The sequence below is a fragment of the Cnephaeus nilssonii genome (assembly GCF_951640355.1).
Source record: "Cnephaeus nilssonii genome assembly, chromosome: 16".
Taxonomy (NCBI): domain Eukaryota; kingdom Metazoa; phylum Chordata; class Mammalia; order Chiroptera; family Vespertilionidae; genus Cnephaeus; species Cnephaeus nilssonii.
Genome location: NC_137087.1, coordinates 53290856 through 53314112, shown reverse-complemented (window position 1 = coordinate 53314112; position 23257 = coordinate 53290856). Strand labels below are relative to the sequence as shown.

Below are 23257 nucleotides of genomic sequence, written 5' to 3'. Positions count from 1 at the left end.
GAAGTCACTCGCTGGGGTCCGGAGAGGCGTCGGAGGTAGGACAGGACTAGCTACCGCCAAAGCCGGCTGCGCCCGGGCGTGGGTGCCGGGAGAGCCGGGCTGGCTGCTCCGGGACGGGAGGCAGCGCTGCGCCGCGCCGGCCCCGCCCCCTGCAGGCAGGTTACATTGGCCCAAGGCGAGGCGCGTCACACCAGACGCACCGCGCTGATTGGCTCTCCCGGGGAGCCCCGCCCCCTCAGCTGTATCCAAGCCGGCTCCGGCACCGCCGCCATCTTTGTTGATGTGTCAGCTCCGCGGGGGTCTGGGGGGGAAAAGCCGCGGCCGAGAGAGCGCGGTGTCGGCCCCGTCTTCCACCGCTGCGCCTCGCATCTCCGGATCTGCCGCCCCCCGTTATGGAGGAGTGGGTCCCTAGGGCGGAGCTCCCGCGGCCTCTCTAGGGGTGCAGACCGAGGCTCGGAGAAGTGGGGTGAGTGCCCGAGGGGCGCCCGGGGCGGACCGGGGAGTCGCGGTGGCTGCGCGGCGAGGCCGCCCCCTTTTCGCGCGCGGTCCTGCGAGCCCTGGGGTGGCTCCGGTCGGACAGGAGGAGGCAGGCGCTAGGGACGGAGTTCGTGGTCTCTTTGCCCTCCCTCCGTCCCTCGGTCCCGGGCTGCCCGGGGAGGACGCGGCCGGAGGGGTGGACGGGGGGCCGGGGGCGCCGCGCCTCCCGAGCGGTGGTGCCTGGGGAGCGGCGGGATTTGGGCCGATGGCCCGGCCTCCCGATGCGAACTGCGGCTCAGCCCCACCTGCTTGCGATCTTTCTTAGACTCAGTCGCCTGTTTTCTCTTTTTGTCTGTCCAAGTGGAGTGTGTGTGTGTGTGTGTGTTGTGTTGACTGTTGTGGCTACTTTTTATCCTAAACACTGCCACTATTGTGATTTTTAACTAAGAGACGAGTCTTTGGGATTGTGACTATGAGAGACCTGGTCTTTTGTTTTTATGTTGCCTTCCTTCCAAAGACACCAAGGCATGTGATGAACCTTGGCTGGTAAGGGTGGTATTTCACATTTGTGTCTCTGCCTAACGTGTAAAATGGGGGAAAAAAGCACCTTCTTACAGGTCCCGGAGTAGCGATCCTGGGGAACCGTGCAGGTGTGGTGGTGGCTCAGCTGTTAACAATTTACTCAGTACAGCTAATTTCATGTCTTTATTTTGTATAGAGGAAAGAGACCTGCCTTTGGAGTAAAAAAACATTTGTATTAGAAACTGCCTCTTTCAGTTGATAGTCTTCTTACCTATGGGAATCCGACAGAATAGTAAAAATACGCCGTCCCGTCCCAGGCGTTTTGGTCGTTTTCTCGGTACCTGGGTCATGTTCCCTTGATGCCCAGCTTTTTTGATTTCTTCCGAAATGATAGATAGGCTGGGAGTTTTTCTAAGGAAAATGTGCAGTAAATCATTGGAACAGTGTTTCAAGAGGTGTGCTGGTTAGTCATTCAAAAAAAAAAAAATAAAAGGTCTATTAAAAATGTTTAGGTATGCTAGTGGGTGTAGCTTTCCCAACTACTAACTACACCTTGATATGTGCAGTGTTGATCTTGTGGGAAAGATTAAGGTTCTAAAGACATTGATAGTGAAACTGAACTATCTGCTTGTGTATCAAGTTTGCTCTCTCTGTACAGCTACTTTTCAATTCTTTATTCATCGTTACTCAAATAGAAAACAGTGATGATTGGCCTGGTTCTTTTATCCCTTCCTTTATGGTCTTTTCATGTTATCTAAAACTCAGTAATGGTATTGAGTAATTCACAAATCTTGCAGAATTTAAAGAACTAAAACTCCCTTTTTACATTGTAACAGGCAAGCATGTAGAATTACTGAGGAATCTACCTGGAAATTCCCTGCATGTGTTCATATTGCTTTTATTCCCCAGAAATGCATGGATTGTCTTTAGATTGATTTTACTTATAGGACCATGTCTAATTCAGAATACCTGCATGTAAACTTGGAAGATTTCTTTAAGCAGTGTCATGAGTATTTCAGAGTCTTATTTATTGCTAACGCACAGTAACCACACTATAACCTTTTATTCCTTTACCCATAAACTCAAGAGTTGCTCTTTGATGCTATACAATGACAGCACAGCTGATGATGATTGCTTAGTATATTTAATTTAAAAACATCTTTCAGCTACATGCATACATCGTGGAGTGAAGGTAGAACAGTGCAGCAGTATTCTCATTCTTTAGGGAGAAATGATAGGACAACGCAGCCTTATTTACAGACTTAGAAAAATCATCTTTGCCTTTGAAGAATGACTAGTAATCTGCACTAATTCATGGAACAGTTGCATGTTAAAGAATCCTTAATCTGGCCTGTGTTTCTCAGTGGTTAGAGTGTTGGGCCTGCACACGGAAGGATGATAGGTTCTATTCCTGGCAAGGTCAAGGGTGTGTACCTGAGTTGCAGGTTCCAGCCCCTGCTGGTCCAGGTTGGTGTGGGGCTGGGTTGGGAGGCAACCAATCAATGTGTCTCTCTCCCTCTCCCCTCTCCCTCCCTCCCACTCTCTCTAAAAATCCATGGAAAAAATATCCTCAGGTGAGGATTAACAAAACAAAAAAAAGAATCCTTAAATTCTGTTATTTTTATTTGAATAAAGTTTAGATTTTCCTTTTATCTCTTACCTCTAGCTTTAAATAACTAAAATCAATTCTCAAAGTTTTTATAAATAAGACACAGTTTCTAATATTGTGAATGTTATATTTAATATTTGTTTCAGGGCAACAGTGGGAACAGATAATTGAAATTTACAAATAACCCTCTAATCTTATCATTATTTCAAATTTGTCCTTTGAACTTTATATCTCAGTTACTGAGATTTTAAATATTTGGGCTAAGAAGAAACAAAAGGAACAATATTGGGGTGAAAGAGCAATAGATATGAAGTGGAAATCAAACCCAGAAAAGGGAAGTATTGATTGGATTGTGAATAGATTTGTCTGACATCAAGAGACATGGACTGATAGTCTACTATAGGGATGATTATGTAGAAAGTGCTAATGAATAATTTGATTTTTTGGTAAACGACATCATATCAAATTAACCAAGCCCAGGCCAAAGGTATGGCTTCAAAATTTAAACAATCAGAACTCCATAATGTAAGGCACACTTATTTTTTATCTTTTTTTCTTTTTTTTTAGGTTATTAGCCTTTCTTTTTGAAAAGAACTGTAGTCAGTTTTTTTCCTCCTTTTAGTTTTCAGATTTTTGGGGAAAATAATTAGTGGAAAATACTTAATGTTTTCTTTGACTTATTAAAATTCAGATTGTGAGCTCTATACAAGCAGCTTCAAAATAAGATTTCTATATTAATAACTTTCTGCTTTAAAAGTTATTAGAAGTATATAAAATTGCATTGATCTAAGATACCAAGCTGATAATATGACATATAACTTGATAATGTAATATATGATGTGGCCACTTACCCTCTTTTTCCTGGAATCTTGATGGACCATAATTTCTTTCTCCAGTTGTTCTGTTGAAGGATTTGGTACTACTGGTATGGTGTGAGGGATCCTGCTGCATCGATTGCCCTGAGTCTGTCTTTTTAACATCTATTTGTGATATAATGCATATATCAAAAAATGCACCCTGCCCTGAGTGTTGGGTGCAAAGATTAACAAATCCTTACAGGGATAATTGACCTTGGCCTCAATATAACATACATTTTAAACTGGTGGACTAAAGGCAACTTTAAAAATCTAGTGATTATATTTCATGTAAAGGAAATCCAATATATTAAATTTTACCCAAAAGCTTAATTAGAATGTGACTATTTTATAAAATAATTCTGCCTTTTGATCATACTAATCTGGAATTCTTTGTAGTAGCCAGCTCTTTTAAAAGTAGAATTTGATTTGCATAAATTCACCTTCTGTGAACTTCAGTGTCAAATATTTTCATGTGAAGCAAGGTCTTTATGTTTCTTATACAGGTTCTTTTCGGTCCTATTATTTTATTCTATTTTTAAAAACTTTATCCAGGAAAGTGTTTGTATTTTAAAGTGAATACTATTAAAAATCATTTACTTAGAGGTTGGGATCCGATTATGTTGGGCTACAGATGTCTTTTAATATAATTTTTTGCCTCTGACTTTAATTGTGATATCAGAACCTTGTTAGAACTGGTGAGAAAGATAAGTTATTTGATTATGCTGCTTTCAAAGTTTATTTGGGGACTATGTAAAAGCCTTTTTAATCTACTTGTCCGTAAAATGATGGTAAATCGTTATATTGAAGAACAGAATCCTCTCATAGGCTTTACTTGCTTATCTTAATGGACATTATTTGAAAAATATACAGCTGGTATTATTTGAGACTCAAATGGTATAGTTTGTAATTTAAAAATTTGTAGTTGTAAATAATATGCTGAACTGAGTCAGATTTTTCTGTTGATTTAACACATTGTGGACTAGTAGTTTTATTGCTAGCTTTACCCAATGGCCAGATAAGTTTCTATTGAACGAGTACAAAAAACGTTTACATAAATGTTAAATACAAAGAAACGTTTACATAAATGTTAAAGGCACGCTTTAAAATTAAATACCCATTGCATTTTGAAGTTATTTATTACAGGTTCTTACAAGCTAATATCTTTTTAAAGTATGATACTTTGTAAAACACTGTAATATGAAGCGAGAGTTCTCATGATCCGTCCACAATGTGTTAAAAAACACTTATGCAGATAGATAGCATTGATAGATCTTCAAATTAAAATACTGTAAACACAAAGAGTAAAAAATTTAACATAGCGCTTCTATATATTGCTCCACTATATCAGAATGTAATCTCTATAAGAGATTTTTATTTATTGCTATGCTCCTAAAATATAGAGCAGTCCCTGCACATAATACACACTGAGTTCATATTTGGTGAATGAATTACCTTCTAGTTTGGAATGGATTTCTGACGATACTTTTGTATGAGGCCTTTTACCAAAATCTGTGGATTGGATTCATTTGTATTTGCAATTTATTGAATAAGCTTAGGTTTTTTGTTGTTTATACTGCTAATTTACCAGGAAAACAAACCTGTTAGAGACAGTGTTTTCATTTATATGGCTCTTGCATGGGAATAATTTTGTACAAATGTGAGTTCTTTCATGAAGAAATAAAATCCAAGGTGGGTAATGGTTGTCTTGAGGCAAATAAAAAATGTTTCTTGACCAGTTGCCTACAGCTGATGAGCTCCAGTAAGAGCGAAACCAGTTCTCACTTCACTGGAACAATTTAGAAGTGTGAATTGGTCCTGTAGTACTGTGTCAGAAACAAACAGCTCTGGGGGGAAAAAGTGCTGAATTAAGAGGATTTTCTGACTGTGCTAAGTTTTAAATACTACAGTATTTTCCCCTAATGAGCTATAGTTGCTAAAAGTCAGGTAACTGTTACTTTTTACTTCAAAAAAGCAAAAGATATTGTAACTTTAATTGTAATCACTATATCTAAATGAGTGTTAATTTAATTTATACAAGCACTTATTAAACCCATCTTGTAAACAAGTGTCTAGTTTTTATCCCCCCCCTAACCTACTTCTACATTATTCCATCCTCAGTAGCTTTGATGGCCATACTTCCTCCCCCAACTCCCGAAGAAACTTGGACAGCAAACCAATTGGTCTACATCAGCATTGCCAACTGGAGGCCCACAAGAAGACTCAGATTTTTTCCCCCTGGTTAATCATGGACATAATCAAACTCATCGTGGTCCCACTCCCCTTATCGTTCTTTTTTTTTTTTTTTCCCCCTTATCGTTCTTGTATAGTTATTTAATCCTTGGTGATAGTGCTGTTACATACTGTATATACACATGGATCTTCATTAACACCTCCTTTTCCTTTTGCCTCCATTTAAGCATCAGGAAACTAAGTTTGAAAGCTTAGTGGTTATCAGATGCCATGTTATATGATGACTTTTTCAAAGATCATGGGCATATCACTGAGCAACACTATAGAAAGTACTTGTCTTTTGAGGTTAAACTAAGCAGTTTGTAATTTACAGGAGTATAATAGTAAAACAGTCTATGCTGAGAAAATTATAAAATCAGGGACTTTTGTTTGTTTGTTTACCTAGATGAATATCCAGCAGAATGAGACAAATTTTTGTTGTTCTGTGCTATCTTGCACATCATGAGTTTCCTTACAACCTGGTTCCCATCCACTAAATGCTGTTCAGTTCCTCAGATTATTGTGTAAACCCAGAGGGTGCCACTCTCATCGAGAACCACGGAATAGCATTTGTAAGAATGAGTGTAAATGCAGTAGACGGTACATTTGTTAGATTTATTTACCTACTTATTATTACTGTTGTTTGAGATTTAAGATTCATTCAGTTCAGAGTGAGTGATTCAGTTCCTCCTCCTTGAAAGTTTAGGAATGTCACAAGGAAGGCTGTGACTCTGCTTGATAAGTATAAATGCAGTATGTTTTCATTTTCCTGAGAGATAATTTTGTACTTGTGATGAGGGAAAATTTGGAGGAAGATGTGGCGTTAGAATCAGTTCTTTAAATATAATTAGGCTCTGGAGAGAAGAAAGGAAAGGACATTCTGGATGGGAGCAGCCCGGGGAAGGTTAGTGTGCAGTTGGAATTGTGAGTAGACTAGTCAGGGACTAGTAGAGGACAGTGAAGTACTAGGCTTTTAGGAATGTGTTGAGAGAGAAGATGGGAAAAGTCGTACAACTGGTTTACTGGAGGAATCACAACTCTGAAATATGAACATGAAATGGTTTTGTGTGTTTTTTCCTCAATGGGTCTCCAGTCATACTGTGTAAAATGCCCCCATCTCCCTTCACTTCCCTCTGAAGTGCTGTTCCTTAATAATATCTTGGTTTGATGTCATAACTTTTCTGCAACTTTTGGTTACTAGAGAAAACTCATTCCAGAAATCAAGACAGGTTTCAATAATTTTCAAAAAATCACATTTTCTTCCTGAAGAAAGGTTTCCAGCGGCTTGGATTGAGGAGGAGGTATAATCTGGCTCTAAAATATGTTCCCTTTCCTTTCTCTACCTAGCCCTTTTGGAGTAGAGAGAAGAGCAGTCAGTGGGGGCAGAGTTTTCATTACCCAAACCTCTAAAGAGGGAAGAGATAGCCCTGCCCTTACTGTAATCCATCTGGTTGCATTTGATGGTGGGCTCTGTGGAGGTGGTGTGTGTGGGATTTTTAGGGGCGATGTTGTAGCTTCATGGCCCCTTCTGCCATTGAGGACCCAATTCATAGGGCTCTTCTGTTCCCCCTTTTTTTTTTGCAGAGCCAATATTACAAATTTCCATCCCTTCTCTGGATTGAGTGACATTTGTCCTAGTGTTGTCTCAAGTCACTTGCCCTTTAATCAACCTTGCTTCTCTACTTGGAGTTGCAGGAAGGAAAACAGGAGGGACGAATGGAGTGAGATTGAGAAACCAACAATTCAAGTGTTCCTTATATGAAGTGGTCAGGCCTAGATTGGGTTGCATGTGGGAACAGTGACAGTAGAAAGGATGGTATAATTGTAGGAGACATGAAATTGGTAAAAGAGTAAGAAGGCAAAGGAAAAGTAGGAGTCATGACTAAGAAAAATGATACTATTGACAAAAAAGATTAATAGGGGTCCTCAATCATTGGAGCTATTCATTGGATTTTAGATTTAACCATTTGAGTATGAGGTTATGGTGGAACATTCAGTGGAATTGCCTATATTCAGGTGGAGATTTTAATATAGATACAGAGATAGAGTGAAAATGAAGGTATAGATAATTTGTTGTCTGTAACTTAAGAACAGGACTGAAAATAATGTGGGCATCAACTAGGAGTTGTTGGCTCAAGGCATGGAAGTGGGTGAATTGTGGGAGGGAAAATAAAGTTGAGGACTGAAACCCTGGAGAATATGAAAGCTGGATGAGGGGATAAGAGCCAATATTTGTTTAGTGCTTTTTTTTGACATAGCATGACAGTAAAAATTCATGAAGTGCTCAAATGATTGAGTTTCTTCTCACTTGCTCTCTCTGTTCTGGAGAGTTGCAATGTCTTTATAGACTTACTGTCTTTTAAATAGATTCTTCATCTGCTGTCCATTACATTTTGGTCAGCTCTGAGTTCTACTTCAGTTGATACAACATGGACTAGTTACGTTGCTTAGAACCACTTCCTTCCTTAGCTTTTAGATTGATTTCTAAATTAAAAGTTCAAATTCAGCAGCAACACATTCACAAGTTAAAGTGAGTTACTTTGGGGAAGGTAGTGCCCCTGTGTGAGAATGATTTTACTTTGTCCTAGATTTTGGAATACAACATACTCGTGAGTTCTTAATTATCAATTTACTGTACTTATTTGTATGGTCTACTAGTAAACCAAGCTTTAATACTAGTGTAGGCTATGTCTTAGTTATAACATATATGCAGCAAGATAATGGTAATTTCTATTTGACTGTTTGGAAATATGTTATAATTCAGAGTATTAAGACGAATGTCAATATTAGTTGATACCCCAAAGGACAGTCTATACTCAAAGGCAGGGTATTTGACAAACAAGCTGGTCTTCTCTTCCTTTCTTAGAATTATTCTTCCTGTTTTCTGCATTCCTAGAATAATGCTCCTCAAATGTCACTTCTGTGTTTTAATTCAACAAATATTTGAGAACCTACTGTATGCTAAAGCTCTATAGATTAATGAAGTATGTCCAAGTCGATCATGATTTATTGTCCTTAACAAAATTCACTCCTGTATATCATTCTGATGAGCATTGTACCTAGCTATCTTCTCTTACCCTTTTTCACCATCCTCTGACCACCACCTCCATCATAGACCAAAATGAACATGAACCTTTCTGTTACTCAATAATTTAATTTTTCTTTTTTATAAGTTCACCTTGCATCTGGAATTATTTCTTTCCTAGTTGCTGTCAAAACTATGACTTGCCCACATTTTACCCAACTTTATATGACTCCAGTAATTCATCTACCATGTATATGCTTTGTTGATATCTGACAAAATCATCAAGATTGAAGTTGAATTATTTTCCGGAAATAGCTAGAATAGTAACCCTCATAAATAACAAAAAAATGGATTCTAACAATATCGAGTTAGTTTTGTAAATATGGCTTTTATGACCTAGGCAGTGCCTCCACTCGAGTTACACTGAATATTGTTTCTTCTCTTTCTTTTTCTTTTTCTTATTAAAGCTGGGGAAAGTGAAACAGGGAGGGCTTAGGACAGGAGAAACAGCAGGCGTGAGCCTAGGTGGGGCTGCTTTGGCTCACTGAGAAATAAAAGTCACTTTTTCCTGCTAAGTGGAAGAAGTGAGCCAAAGGCTTATTTCTTTATCACCTCGCTGGAAAGTCAGAGAAAAGGGGGCCTTAGAGACAGGCAGGTTCTGGGGGTTAGCCTGGGATGAGCTGCCTCTGCCCATTACTCTCCTGGTTGCAAGTCTCATGGGGTCCCTAGAGTTTAGGAGATGTACACCTGTTGAGTAAGAGGAGGGGGAAGGAAAGGCGTGGGCATGCTCTCGGGAGGGAGAGCCAAGTATGGTTTATTCTTGATGAACATGTTTGGAATTCACCATGGTACTTCCTGGATGCCAGCCTGGAAGAAAAAGGAATCCCTGCCAGGGATCTTTACCATAATTTTTTTCAACTCAGCTCTAGTTGTTTGGGCTATAGTAACTGTTTTGTTATTGTTTAGTTTTCCTTCTGAGTTTTTGTCATTGTTCATGTGTCTTGTTTTATCTTGGTTTGTAATTTCTCTTCTGATGTTGTCATTGCTATCTTATTTTCCTATAGATTATTGAGGTACTCTTTTTTCTCTTGTGGAGCTGAAGGAATTTTAAACCATCTTTGGCACTAATCTCCCAGTTACTAGTCTTATTCCATATCCAGCATCTTATGGGGGTGATTGAGGAGTGCCAAACTGCACCTGAAGTGGAGTTGTATGACTGAATTGAAGGAGGAAAGAGTATGAAACTTTGTACTGTCCTGTTGGTTGTGGCACACATGGATTGGCTGTCCTAGTCTTTCTTTTTTTCTCTCTGTCAAGGAATGACTTTTAAAAGAGTTTTTAGTAGTAAAAATGTGTGGTCTTAGTTATTCCACATCATGGAATATGTGCAAATACACTGAGTGGCCAGATTATTATGATCTCTGAACACATAATAATCTGGCCACTCAGTGTATATCCTATCTAATAAAAGGCTAATATGCAAATTGTCCCCTCGAGCAAGAGTTCGACCAGCAGGCAGGCCGGCCGGCCAATCGCCCATGTCTCCTCCCCCTGGCCAGACTGGCCAGACCCCACCCATGCACGAATTCATGCACCGGGCCTCTAATACACACACACACACACACACACACACACACACACACACTGAGTGGCCAGATTATTATGTGTTCAGCGTTCAGAGATCATAATAATCTGGCCACTCTGTGTATATAGGGCGTCTTGGTTTTTAAAAGTTTTGGGTTTTTTTAAACTTTGATGTTTTGATTTTCTTAGATGTAAAACGAAGATCAGGAACAGATTTGAAGAAATGCAGAGTGAGTTGGTGCCAGTCAGCATGTCAGAGACAGAGCACACAGCCTCCATTTCCTCTGGTAAAAATATTGGGAAAACATCTGAACTAAAGGAAGACTCAAACAACTCGTTTTCTGGTGATGAAAGCAGCAGCTTAGAAAATGAGTCCCAACTATTGTCATTAAACTTTGATAAAACTTCATGTCAGCCTAATGAAAACAGTAATCAAATTGAAGCACAGGAGAACTGTATTCCAGATCATGGTGGAAGTAAAGATTCTAAAACAGATGTATGCCCAGAAAATTCTGAACAAATAACTAATTTTCCTGGTGGAGATTTTACAAAACAAGTTTCAAAAACAAATGAAACTGAACAGACAGTAAGTCAAATATTGGCAGAATTAAGGTCCTCCACATTTACAGAAGCAGCTAGTCAAAAGACTTACTCAGAAAGTCCCTATGATACAGACTGCACCAAGAAACTTATTTCAAAGATAAAGAATGTTTCAACATCAGAGGATTTGTTAGAAGAAATAGAATCTGAGCTCTTATCTACGGATTTTTCAGAACACCGAGTACCAAATGGAATGAATAAGGGAGAACATGCATTAATTATGTCTGAAAAATGTGTGCAAGATAAGTATTTGCAGCAGGAGCACACCATAAAGAAGTAAGTTTTTAATTTTTTTCAGGTTATTTTTTTCCACAGGAATTAAAGATGGCATTCTTTAAAGGAAGGTATTATCTTGTCCACTTTTAATTCCACAATAGAGCCACACACATTGTAGTTGATCCACAATTATGTATTTACTGAATAATTAAGCAAATGTTGGTTATTCGATTTGTCTATCTTTTTAGAATGTGGTATTTTTACTTGTATTATTTTAGAAATAATAGGTATGCATCACTGTTTTTATATGGGGTGGGCAAAAATAGGTTTATAGTTATAAATAACACGATAATCCTATCTAATAAAAAGGTAATATGCAAATTAACCATCACTCCATCGCAAATATGGTGGCGCCCAGTCCACTCAGCCCCACCGGAGACCCCAAGTCACGGGGAGACGATGCTGAGAGTGAGTAGCATGAGCAGCCTGGTGGAATGCTTGCTTCATTGCCACGGCGACAAGGCAAGCATTCCACACCTGGCCGCAGATGGGCCTCTGGGCCGCGGAGAGCCTCTGGGCAGCGGACACGGAGCAGCCAGGCCCCGCAGAGAGCTACTGGCGCACGGATTCGTGTGCAGGGCTACTAGTTAATAATAATATAAGAATAGACTGTTTTGCTTATTTACAACTATAAACCTACTTTTGCCCACCTCTATCCTATATAATAAAAGCCTAATATGCTAAGTGTCCGGTCATACAGTCAGCAGTTCAAGCAATCAAAGCGTAATATGCTAATGCCGCTCAACCGCTCACTATGACGTGCACCGACCACCAGGGGGCAGACACTCTGACCAGTAGGTTAGCTTGCTGCTGGGGTCTGGCTGATCGGGACTGAGAGAGACCAATGGGACACACCCTGGAGCCCTCCCAAGGTCCCTCCTCTGCTGGCCAACCTCCCACGTTCCTCCGTGGCAGCGATGGTGCACTGGTGGGGTCCCTCAGCCTGGCCTGCACCTTCTCGCAATCTGGGACCCCTCGGGGGATGTCAGAGAGCCGGTTTTGGCCCAATCCCACAGGCCAGGCCGAGGAACCTCGCTGGTGCACGAATTTGTGCACCATGCCTCTAGTATTATATATCTGTCAGATATAAGCATATATAAACAGATATGTATAAAGTCAATATTTTGAATATGATTTAAAATTTCTGTTTTACATGTCTTAATATGTAAGTCTAAAGGAATTTTTTATTAAAAGGTGTAAATATATTAAAGATCTAGAAATATTTATAAAGACAACTAAAATTTTTCAGGTTTGAAAGAAGGTAAAGCATAATGTCAAAATGAAGAGTAGTTCAAAATGAAATGAGAAGTCATAAAATTAAAAATTTTCTTAAAATCTTCATTGTAAACTTATTGATTTAAAAAGATTAAAATGTAGAGAACAGAAGAATTGGTTATCATTCAGTAAATAAGAACATGATTATTTTTAGACTTCTTGTATTTGTGGAGTTAATTTCTATTTTAACAAGTTTTAATTTCACTTTATCTTTTTCTAATAGTAGTATATCACCCTGTATTTTTTTTTTTTTTGTATTTTTATTCTAGATTTACATATGTAAGTGGTGCTTATGGTTAGGTACTCATTTATAACCTTTAAGAAAGGAAAATAAAACATGCTAGCCTTCACTGAAATACAGACTGATTCTCTTTAAAAAATGATACATGAATGGGAGGTGTGTGTGTAGTAAAGGGGAGGAGGAAGTTTACATACCAGAGGAGGATGACAGAATAAAGCATAATTCAAATATTGCAGGATATGTAATTGCCCTTTAATGATAACTTGCTTCCAGTCTGTACTATTTCAGATTATCTTGCTCAGTGGATCAGTATTCCTCAGACTAGCTTATCCTTCATTGGTTTATCCATTGAACTTTAATCTCCTAGCAACCAGAGCCCCTCTTTTTTTCCTTTTGTTTGTTAATCCTCACCAGAGGATATTTTTTCCATTGCTTTTTCAGAGTGGAAAGGAAGGAGGGAGCAGGGAGGGGAGAGGAGAGAGAAACATCTATGTGAGAGAAACACTTTGACTGGTTGTCTCCCGAGAAGGGGTCAGGGAGTGAACCTACAACCCAGACATGTGCTCTTTGATCCTTGAATGTGAGGGCTGACACTCCAACTATTGGGCAACACTGGCCAGGGCTTTTTTTCTATTTTTTTATTTTTATTTTCAACTGTGATAAAATAGACAACATAAAATTTACCATCTTAAACATTTTTATAAGTGTACAGTTGGCTAGTGTTAATTATATTATATTCACATTGTTAAAAATTTCCATAGCTTTTTATTCTTGCAAATCTGAAACTCTATATGAATTAAACAACTTTTTATTCCCCCCTGCTTCCAGTCCTTAGCAACCACCATTCTACAGTTGACCTTTGAATAGCACTAGTTTGAACTATGTGGGTCCATTTTTACATGGATTTTTAAAAAATATGGATAGTACTGTGAATGTATTTTCCTATGATTTTCTTTCTGCTAGCTTTATTGTAAGCATACAGTATATAATACATATGACACAAAATATCTGTTAATTGACTGCTTATATTGTCAGTAAGGCTTCTGGTTGACAGTAGGCTATTAGTAGTTAAGTTTTTGGGAGAATCAAAAGTTATACATGGATTTTTAATTGCCAAAGGGTCTGTGCCCCAAACCCCATGTTTTTCAAGGATCAACTGAACTTTGTTTCTAAGAGTTTGACTACTCTTGATGTTTCATATAAATGAAATCGTATGTAGTAATTTGCCACTAGTGACCAGCTTATTTCACTTAGCACCTGTCTTCAGGGTTTATCTATACTGTAGCATCTATTAGAATTTTCTTCCTTTTTAAGGCTGAATAATATTCCTTTGTATGTATATACCACATTTTGTTTATCCACTCATCTATCAGTGGACATTTGGGCTGCTTCCAGCTTTTGGCTATTGTGAATAATGCTGCTGTGAATATGAGTGCACAAATCTGTTTTGAGACTCCAAGACCTTTTTAACCTTTTGCACTCGGATGTCGAGATTAAAATTACTCTTTGAATGTATCAATAATTTGAAATATAAAAAAATCCAAATAAATAAGTTTGTATGAAAAGAAACTCCAGTTTTTTATTCTACTGCCGCGCTTTGTAAAATCTGGGGTATTTAAAAAATTAAATCCCGAGTAGAATAAAGGAATCGAGAAAAAAGCAAGCGAGTGCAAAGGGTTAATACTACCCCAAAACTAATTGCTGCTAGTCCCACTCATATTCTTCCTGGACTAGGAAGAATGCTGCTATTTTGAATAAACTATATGACTTTGTACTTGAAACTATCAGTGTTGCTGCCATTCTTGCTTTTTAGGGCAACTTCCTCATTTCCCTGCTAGCTCTACTTATTTTTTTAGACCTTCCCTTTGAGATTATCCCTGATGCCTCTTCCACTTTCCTTAGATCTGGACTCTTAATCACTTTCATGCCTCTCTTGTAAATTATAAGATGTACATTTAATAATAATAGCAGCAAACACTTAACATGCTGTTAATCATGCCTGGCACTTTACGTATTTTAACTCATAGAATCCTTACAGCAACCCTATTTGGTATGAACTGTTATATTTTCCAGATGAAGTGACTGAAGCACAAATAGATTAAACATTTGTTCAAGGTCACATGCTAGTAAATAGCAAAGTTAAAGTATAAGCCTAGTTAGTCTGATTTAGAGGATTTTTAATGTATCTGAAATGAATTAGTTAAAGGTTATTAATTTTCTACTATATTCCTAATTTTCTAGATAAATTTAATTCCTCTCTTTTAGTCTCTCCTGTCTGGACAGTGGCAGCATGGTAGACGAGTAAGCACAGTTCTGGTCAGAGTCCCAGAGTTGGAAGATGCCCACCGCCATTTGAGAGCCCCTTTTCCAGCCAAATCAACCTCTGAGTCAAAGATTGTTCTTCTGTATGAGGGGGGTGATACTTACCTGATGAGATTGTTTTGTGTATAGTAGGCATTATAAAAATGTCAGATATTGTCATTTTAAATCTAGATTAACCTTTTGTTACACAATGTTTTTAACTCAATTAAATGCTTCATGACTCAGGTTAGTTCTAAAATTGCCTTTCAGTTCCTTTGGCTTAAATTTTCATGAATGATACATTTTTCTTTTTTCCGAATATTTGCATGATTTACTTCCTCACTATAGTCCTGTGGTCCTTAGAAAGGCCTACCCTGACCACCTTATCTAAAAATCACAGCTCAAGTGACTGTCTGTCCTAGAGCCTGCCTTCCTTTAGTTTTGTTAATAGGACTTAATCACTACCAGGGATTTTATTATACATCTACTGGTTGTTTATTTTAATATTCTCCCTTAGAATGTAAGTTCCCTGTGGGCAGGGATGGTTTGCTAATGGACTTCTAACATGCAGAATAATATAGGTACATAGTAGGTGCCCCTATAAGCATTTGTTGAGTGAAATGAGAGATCTTCAAAGTAGATGTAAAGACCTGGGCTAAAGAATTACAGCTGGGTTCAAATCTCAGTTCAACCACTTACTAGCCTAATGAACTGGAACACATTCTAGGCTTCAGGTTTTTTAAAAATTCATTAAAAAGATAATTATTATTTCATAAACTTTAATTTCATAAGCTTGAGTTAAATGAAATGCAATTAAAGCTAAACTTAGTAAGTAGTAATTGTGCAATAAATTTTAAGTACTAGCTGTTGCTATTAATCATCCTAAAATATTAGCTGTTAACCTTCTTAGATAACTGACCTTATTGCAGGTAATTTTTAAGGTTTTATTTATACTTTTCTAGGGGATTCAAAATTAAACATCTGCTTAAGCTTTTGTTATTTTATATTGACTACTCTTCTATAACTATTAAAATAGCATTAAAGTATTTTTAAAATCTAAAGCAAGATTTCTCAACCTCAGCACCATTGATATTTGGGGTAAGTCATTATTTGTTTGTAAGATGTTTAGTGTCCCAGGCCTCCACTCACAAGAAGCTAGTAGCAATTGCAATCCCTGTTGTGGCAACCAAAATGTCTCCAGACAAACGCATGGAGGGGCAAAATTACCTCTCTTTGAGGATTGCTCATCTGAAGGGATGAATTTCATAATTGTGATGCCCAAAGACATAAACTTAAAAGAGTGTGGTGTTTTTTTCTGAGTATATTCACTTGATTTGGAATATACAGGTTTCTAGAAAAATGTTAATAGCCTGATTGGCCAGAGATTTTTTTTTCCAAAGTGTAATGTGTCATTACAAAAGGATTTCTTAGGAATATTGATTTATTTGTCATAAGTATCTACACCCTAATCTGCATACAGATTATATTCCATCTCCCCTTTTTAAATTATGTTTTACTTACACTGTCCTTTTCACATTTAGGTTAATTAAAGAAAATAAGAAGCATCAGGAGCTCATTTTAGATATATGTTCAGAAAAAGACAATTTAAGAGACGAACTAAAAAAAAGAACAGAAACAGAGAAGCAGCATATGAACACAATTAAACAGGTAAGAAGACAAATCTTTAAAGACTACGTTTCAATTTATAAAATAAACTAGAGGCCCGGTGCATGAAATTCGTGCATGGGGAGGCAGGGGTCCCCTCAGCTCAGCCTGCACCCTCTCCAATCCAGGACCCCTCGAGGGATGTCTGACTGCTGATTTAGGCCCGATCCTGAGGGATATCTCTCTCACAATCCGGGTCCACTGGCTACTAACTGCTCACCTGCCTGCCTGCCTGATGGTCCCTAACTGCCACCCCTGCTGGCCTGGTCACCCCCAACTGCTCCCCCTCCCGCCAGCCAGGTCACCCCTCAGTACCCACCCCCCTGCCTGCCTGGTTGCCCCCCCCCCCCCCCCCCCGTGGGCCTGGTCGCCCCACGCAGCCTGCTGCTCGGTTGTTTGGTTGCCCCTCACTAAACAACCGACCTGGTTACCCCATGCAGCCTGTTTGGTCGTCCATTTGGTTGCGATGGTCTCTTAGGCTTTTATATATATAGATAAGTGCATTTCTGGAAATTTGTGTATAAACAAAAAGTTTTGTCTTTTAAGTTAGAGGGTTGCTTGGTGTGTAAAGCATTCTCTTTTATAAAGTGGGAATCAATATTTTTATATGATATGTGTGATTATATTCTATATATTTGTGATTGTATTCTATATATGGTAGAAATCTGAGAAGGCGACTTGATTTGGCAGATAGACTTTTTACCAATTAAAGGAAAAACAATATATAAAAATTCATATATGGCATTAGAATATTTTTAAGCTTATAGTTTAATATTAACTATACTGTGAACTTTGGCTCTCCTACTTCAGATTTTATCTGGCTAGCTGGCTTCTCCAGCCTTATCCTTCCTCACCTCTCCTTTTCCTTCCTCCCCTTTCCCTCCCCCCTTTCTCCTTCCCTCACCCCTCTCTTCTCCCTCCTTCCTCTCCCCTCACTTCTCTCTCCTCCCCTCCCCTTTTCTTCCCTCCCCTTCTTCCTTCCTTCCTTTCTTCATGAATCAGTAAAGTGAATATTTAGACTGGTAGCAAAATTGAGCTGCTCTTTATTTTTCTGAGCTACTTTTTCTTCTGGGGACAGGATTAGAAGCATTCTAGCCTTAAGAGTCTTTTGTGTCATCTTTCACAGAAAGTTATATAATGAAAATAACAGTAGATAACAGATAATCCTATATAATAAAAGGCTAATATGCAAATTGTCCCTTTGACTGGGAGTTTGATCAGGAGTTTGATCAGGGGGCAGGGCCAACTGGCCCACCGCCTGCGGCCCCTCCCCAGGCCGGCCTCACCCCTGATTGCCCCCCACCTCGATTGGGGGTGAGGCTGGCCTGCCAGCTGCTCACGACCCCTCCCCCCAGCCGGCCTGTCTGATATTTAGTGTAGTACTTTTACTTTCTTATAGTTGCTGTTTGCATGATATATGCAAATAGCAACTTTTTTCATCCTTTTAGTTTGAATTTATATCTTCGAATCTGAAGCATCTCTTATAGACAACATATTTGGGATCTTGTTTTTTTATTCCAATCTGACAGTCTCTGCCTTTTGATATTATTATTTAATTTGCTGTCACTTATTATTATTATTATTATTTTTAATATTATTATTAACAGTTGGATTTATATCTTCCAATTTTACTTTTTTATGTCTCATGTCTTTTTGTTTCCCTGTTTATCTATTACTACTTTCTTTTGCATGTAATATTTAAATTTCCTTTATGATATTTTCACTATATTTTTTAGTTATTTCCATAGTAATTACTTTAGAGCAAGCATGTCGAACTCAAAGGCTAACACGGGCCAAATAAACAAGGTTTAAGTTTATGTGGGTTGCAAAAAAACAAAAGCTTCAATTGTCATAGAAACGTAGGTTTATTTTGATAGAGACATGCAAAGGGCTGAAATAAATGAGAAACTGTTAACATAAAATAATAGAACATTTTAATGAAAATTAATAATTTTTTCTTTAATATTAACTTACCAGATACTGAATAACTGCACAAATTAATAAGTGTAACACAAATAAACCTATTTTTGTTGTTCTCAGAAAACGAAATATTTCCCATTGCACACATAAAACAAGTCAGTCCAAGACTAATGATGTGGCAATTGGCTGCTAAAATATTTGCTGCTAGTATTAGTGGAGAGAAATGGTGTGCCTGCATGTAAGGCATGTAAGGGAAATGAATGCAACACGATTATAGTAATCAGTCATTAGCGAACGTTGTTGTTCGTTATTAATAACTAGAGGCCAGATGCATGAAATTCGTGCAAGGGGCTTTGTCCAGAAGGTCGTCTGGCAGGACATCCGGCTGTCTGGTCTAATTAGCATATTATGCTTTTATTATTATAGATTATGTATAGTAGGATATTGTAAAAATTAAGTCACAAAAATGGTTCTTACATACCATTATATTGGATGGGCTGCAAAATATTCGTTGTAGGCTGCCAGTTTGACATGCTTACTCTAGAGCTTACCGTCCATCTTATCAGAATCTGCTCCAGATTTATACTAACTTAATTCTAATGAGATACAGAAACATTGCTAACATTTACTCTTTGAAATATATTTGTTGCTTTCCTTGTGTTTATTTATATTGTTTATATTTATTTGAGGTAGTGATGGTCTGTTTTGATACAGCTATAAAAATAATATGGAAATAATTTTCTTTACAGTTAGAATCAAAAATAGAGGAACTTAATAAAGAAGTTAAAGCTTCCAAAGATAAACTAATAGCTCAAGATAATGCAACTAAAAATGCAGTTCAGCAGTTACACAAAGAGATGGCTCATCGGATGGAACAGGTATTTTTCAAGTCATTATCATTATTAACTTTCTGGTGATTCTCTCTTGTTTATGAAAGTAAACTAATCCTGTTAGCTGATTTTGGACATCAATGTTATTTTAGGAATGGATAATTTTATCCCTCTAAAAATTAACTTTTTAAAAATGCTAAAGCAATATAAAAATAATGTGCTACTTACAACAAATCATTTAATAAATTAGGAAAAGTGTAGAATGAAAAATGAAAATCCTTCTTCATTTGTACTTCTCCCTTCCTGCTCCAATCCCTTTAAATCCCAGTCCTTGGTCCATAGCTAATAATTGATATTTTGTTATATATTTTATTATGTATGCATGTAGAAGTTATACATATTTATACACTTTTTTCCCTACTTGATGGAGATCTTATTGTATATCTTTTTTTTATAACTGTTTCTCCCCTGTTTAATATATCTAATAATTTTAGTTGCCCATTGAATCCTATTGATTATCTTGTTTGTTCATGCTTTATCTTCATTGAAGTCAGTGGTAAACATCTTAAACTGGTCAAATCCAAAGACTTTTACTGCTTCCTCTTCCTTTATCTGTGCCCATACATGGACTGACATAATCCTCCCAACAGCTCTGTGAAGTGGGTGCTGCCATTATTTAGGGTGGGACCTGGAAATGTGTCTGTATAATATTTTGAATATTTATTAGATGTGATTATCTGCTGTACCAGAACTTCAGGAAACATGTTTTTCAGACACGTTTCATAAGAGCATAGGAGCTTTTCCTACAATATCCTGACACTATAGCATCATCAACTTAGTTACAGTATCAGTGGGTGCTTACCACTCTCTGCCATTGAAAATCCCTAAAGCTTAGGTAAATATGTGTTTCGTCATATTTGCAAACTATGGATTACTTAAGTGAAAGGCTATCTGTAGTTTTTGTATAAAATTTTAGAATTTGGAGTAAAAGCTTACAATAATAGGGAATTTGAAATGCGTATATAGATGTAACAATTCAATTGGGTATTTCTTATTAAATGTGAAATACTTTAGAAAGCTTTCATATATAGGAAATCAGATGATCATTAATTAGTATATTGTTACTTTTTTTTTTTTTTTTGGCGAGGGAGCTAAGTTTATAGCTTTTAGAAAATTGTTAGCCATGCAGTAAGCATCCTGGCAGAAAACAGAAATCAGTGATTGAGGAGAATTTAATAAAAGGACTTTCACAAAGGTATGGGCAGGACTTAGGTTGCCCAATGAGGGAAAATGAAGGGTTCTGGGGCTGCTGGTGGAGCCATTATTGCTCTTTGGGCTAAAGCAGGGGTGGGCAACCTTTTTTCTGCCAAGGGCTGTTTGGATATTTATAACATCATTCACAGGCCATACAAAATTATCAGCTGAAAAATTAGCCTGCTAAATTTGATCAAACATTTAATTAACTCACCCCTCATGCCTCGGCAGGGCCAGACCGAATGATTTTGCAGGCCTTATATGGCTTGAGAGCCGGACATTCCCCACCCCCGGGCTAAAGAAATGGGAGAGGGCACAGATCGTGCAACTCAGAGAGACAGTGGTGGTATAGAGAGAGCACCTGACCGGGGCAGTCTCCTTTGACCAACCTGAGGTGACCCTGGAGGAGCCAGATCTCCCGCTCTGCCTACCCTCCTGATCTTCTGTCTAGTGACTCCTGTTGGCTGAACCAACTGGAAGTATGAGGCAAGGAAACTTGTTGCTGTAGTGTCTGAGGTCATCTTGCTGAAGCACAGGGTGGATGGGAAAGAGAGGGAAAGTGGACCCAGAGGAGTAAACAGAAAACAGCAGCCATATCAGCCAAAGTAAAAGGAATAGGAAAGGGTAAAATAAATATTAATGACATTAATCTGTTTATTGTTTATCTATAGTTTTGAATTTTTCCTTTCCTTTTTAAAATTTCACAGATCCTGGGAATGTTGTTTCAAAACCAAAAAATACATTGGTAATATTATAGAAAAATAATATTTTAAAATTTAGTTTTATTTTAAAAATTTAATGCTAGATACTTTTTTTCAAAGGCCAATAAGAAATGTGAAGAGGCTCGCCAGGAAAAAGAAGCAATGATAATGAAGTATGTAAGAGGTGAGAAAGAATCTTTAGACCTCCGAAAGGAAAAAGAGATACTTGAGAGAAAACTTAGAGATGCAAATAAAGAAACTGAGAAAAATACTAACAAAATTAAGCTGCTTTCTCAAGAGAAAGGACGTTTGCACCAGCTGTATGAAACAAAGGTATAACTTGCGCTATTGCACCTTATTTGAAATGTATTCTGTTTGCTTTTTCTTAATCAGATAATCATAACTTACCATGGTTAAACCACTATTAAACATCAAGTTGTTTACCGTCTAAGTATGTGAATGCTTTAGTAATTCCAGTTGTTACCTGTGTGCAGAAAGTGTTACTGGAAAAAGATGAGAAATTGACATATGTTGTTTATTAGATAAAGTTTTCTTGAAAGATCTTTTAAACAACTTTTTCATCAAATCTATATGTTGAAGAAATTAGTTTGTGCCTCAAAGGAAGATTTTGGCAAGATATATACATAGTAGTGTCAAAGTGTGAATGGTTTAGTAAGTATCATTTGACCAGAATCCTAATGTAACACTTATCATTATAGAATAGAATTTGCATTTTGGGGGGTTCTTAGCCCTAGCCAATTTTGCTCAGTGGTTAGAGCATTGGCCCATGGACTCAGGGTCGAGGGTTGGATTCTTGTCAAGGGCACATACCTCAGTTGCAGGATCCCCCGCCCCAGTTGGGGTGTGTGCGGGAGGCAACCAATCAATGTTTCTCTCTGTCTCTACCCATCCCTTCCACTCTCTCTAAAAATCAATGGAAAAAAGTCCTTGGGTGAGGATTAACAAAATAAACAAACAAACATTGTTCTTAGATGCTGACTAAGGAGATTTAATTACTTAGCTATTCAGAGCCCTTGTGTTAACTAGCAGCCTCATTGCATGATCTCATTTCCAGTGGATTATCACTTCTTGATCTTCTTGATGAATGTTATTATTTTTTTAGAATATATTTTTATTGATCTCAGAGAGAAAGGGAGAGGGAGAGAGAGATAGAAACATCAGTGATGAGTGAGATTCATTGATCACTGCTTTCTGCGTGCCCACACTGGGGATCGAGCCCGCAATCTAGGCATGTGCCCTGACCGGGAATCGAATTGTGATCTTCTGGGTCATAGGTTGATGCTCAACCACTGAGCCATGCTGGCCAAGCTAATGTTATTTATTTATTTATTTTTAAAATATATTTTATTGATTTTTTTACAGAGAGGAAGGGAGAGGGATACAGAGTTAGAAACATCGATCAGCTGCCTCCTGCACACTCCTTACTGGGGATGTGCCCGAAACCAAGGTACATGCCCTTGACCAGAATTAAACCTGGGACCCTTCAGTCCGAAGGCCGACACTTTATCCACTGAGCCAAACCGGTTAGGGCTAATGTTATTTTTTTATTAACTTTTAGTTCAGGAAAGTTGTCATTGTCTCAGAAATCTTGGCAAAACCAATTTAATTCTTATTTTACCTTAAAGCCAAGTGGTTGAGAAGAATAAAGGTATGCTTGTACTTGCAACATATCTAGTTGGTTAAATTATATGTTAATTATGTCTGTTGATAGGATTTAGGATTTTACTGCTCTCTTATGATTTGCGCATTAAATCGGTTTTATGGCTTATAGGCCATAATAATGTGCCATCTTCTGAATTATTGTGTTATTGTATTGATTATTTTGAGGCGGGATAAACACACACAAATAATTGGTTGATTGTAAAATAAA

The 23257-nt window shown here is 37.9% G+C and overlaps 1 protein-coding gene across 1 annotated transcript in view; it reads left to right on the top strand.

The window, feature by feature from the left end:
- Nucleotides 1–264: 264 nt before the first annotated feature.
- CCDC186 (coiled-coil domain containing 186) overlaps nucleotides 265–23257 on the top strand; it is a 37648-nt gene continuing 14655 nt past the window's right edge. Inside the window, exons 1-5 of the mRNA XM_079793902.1 lie at nucleotides 265–466; nucleotides 10493–11179; nucleotides 16538–16664; nucleotides 19331–19459; nucleotides 21487–21699. Of these exons, the coding sequence (XP_079650028.1) occupies nucleotides 10527–11179; nucleotides 16538–16664; nucleotides 19331–19459; nucleotides 21487–21699 (1122 nt within the window). The 5' untranslated portion in view covers nucleotides 265–466; nucleotides 10493–10526. The remainder of the gene's footprint in view (nucleotides 467–10492; nucleotides 11180–16537; nucleotides 16665–19330; nucleotides 19460–21486; nucleotides 21700–23257) is intronic.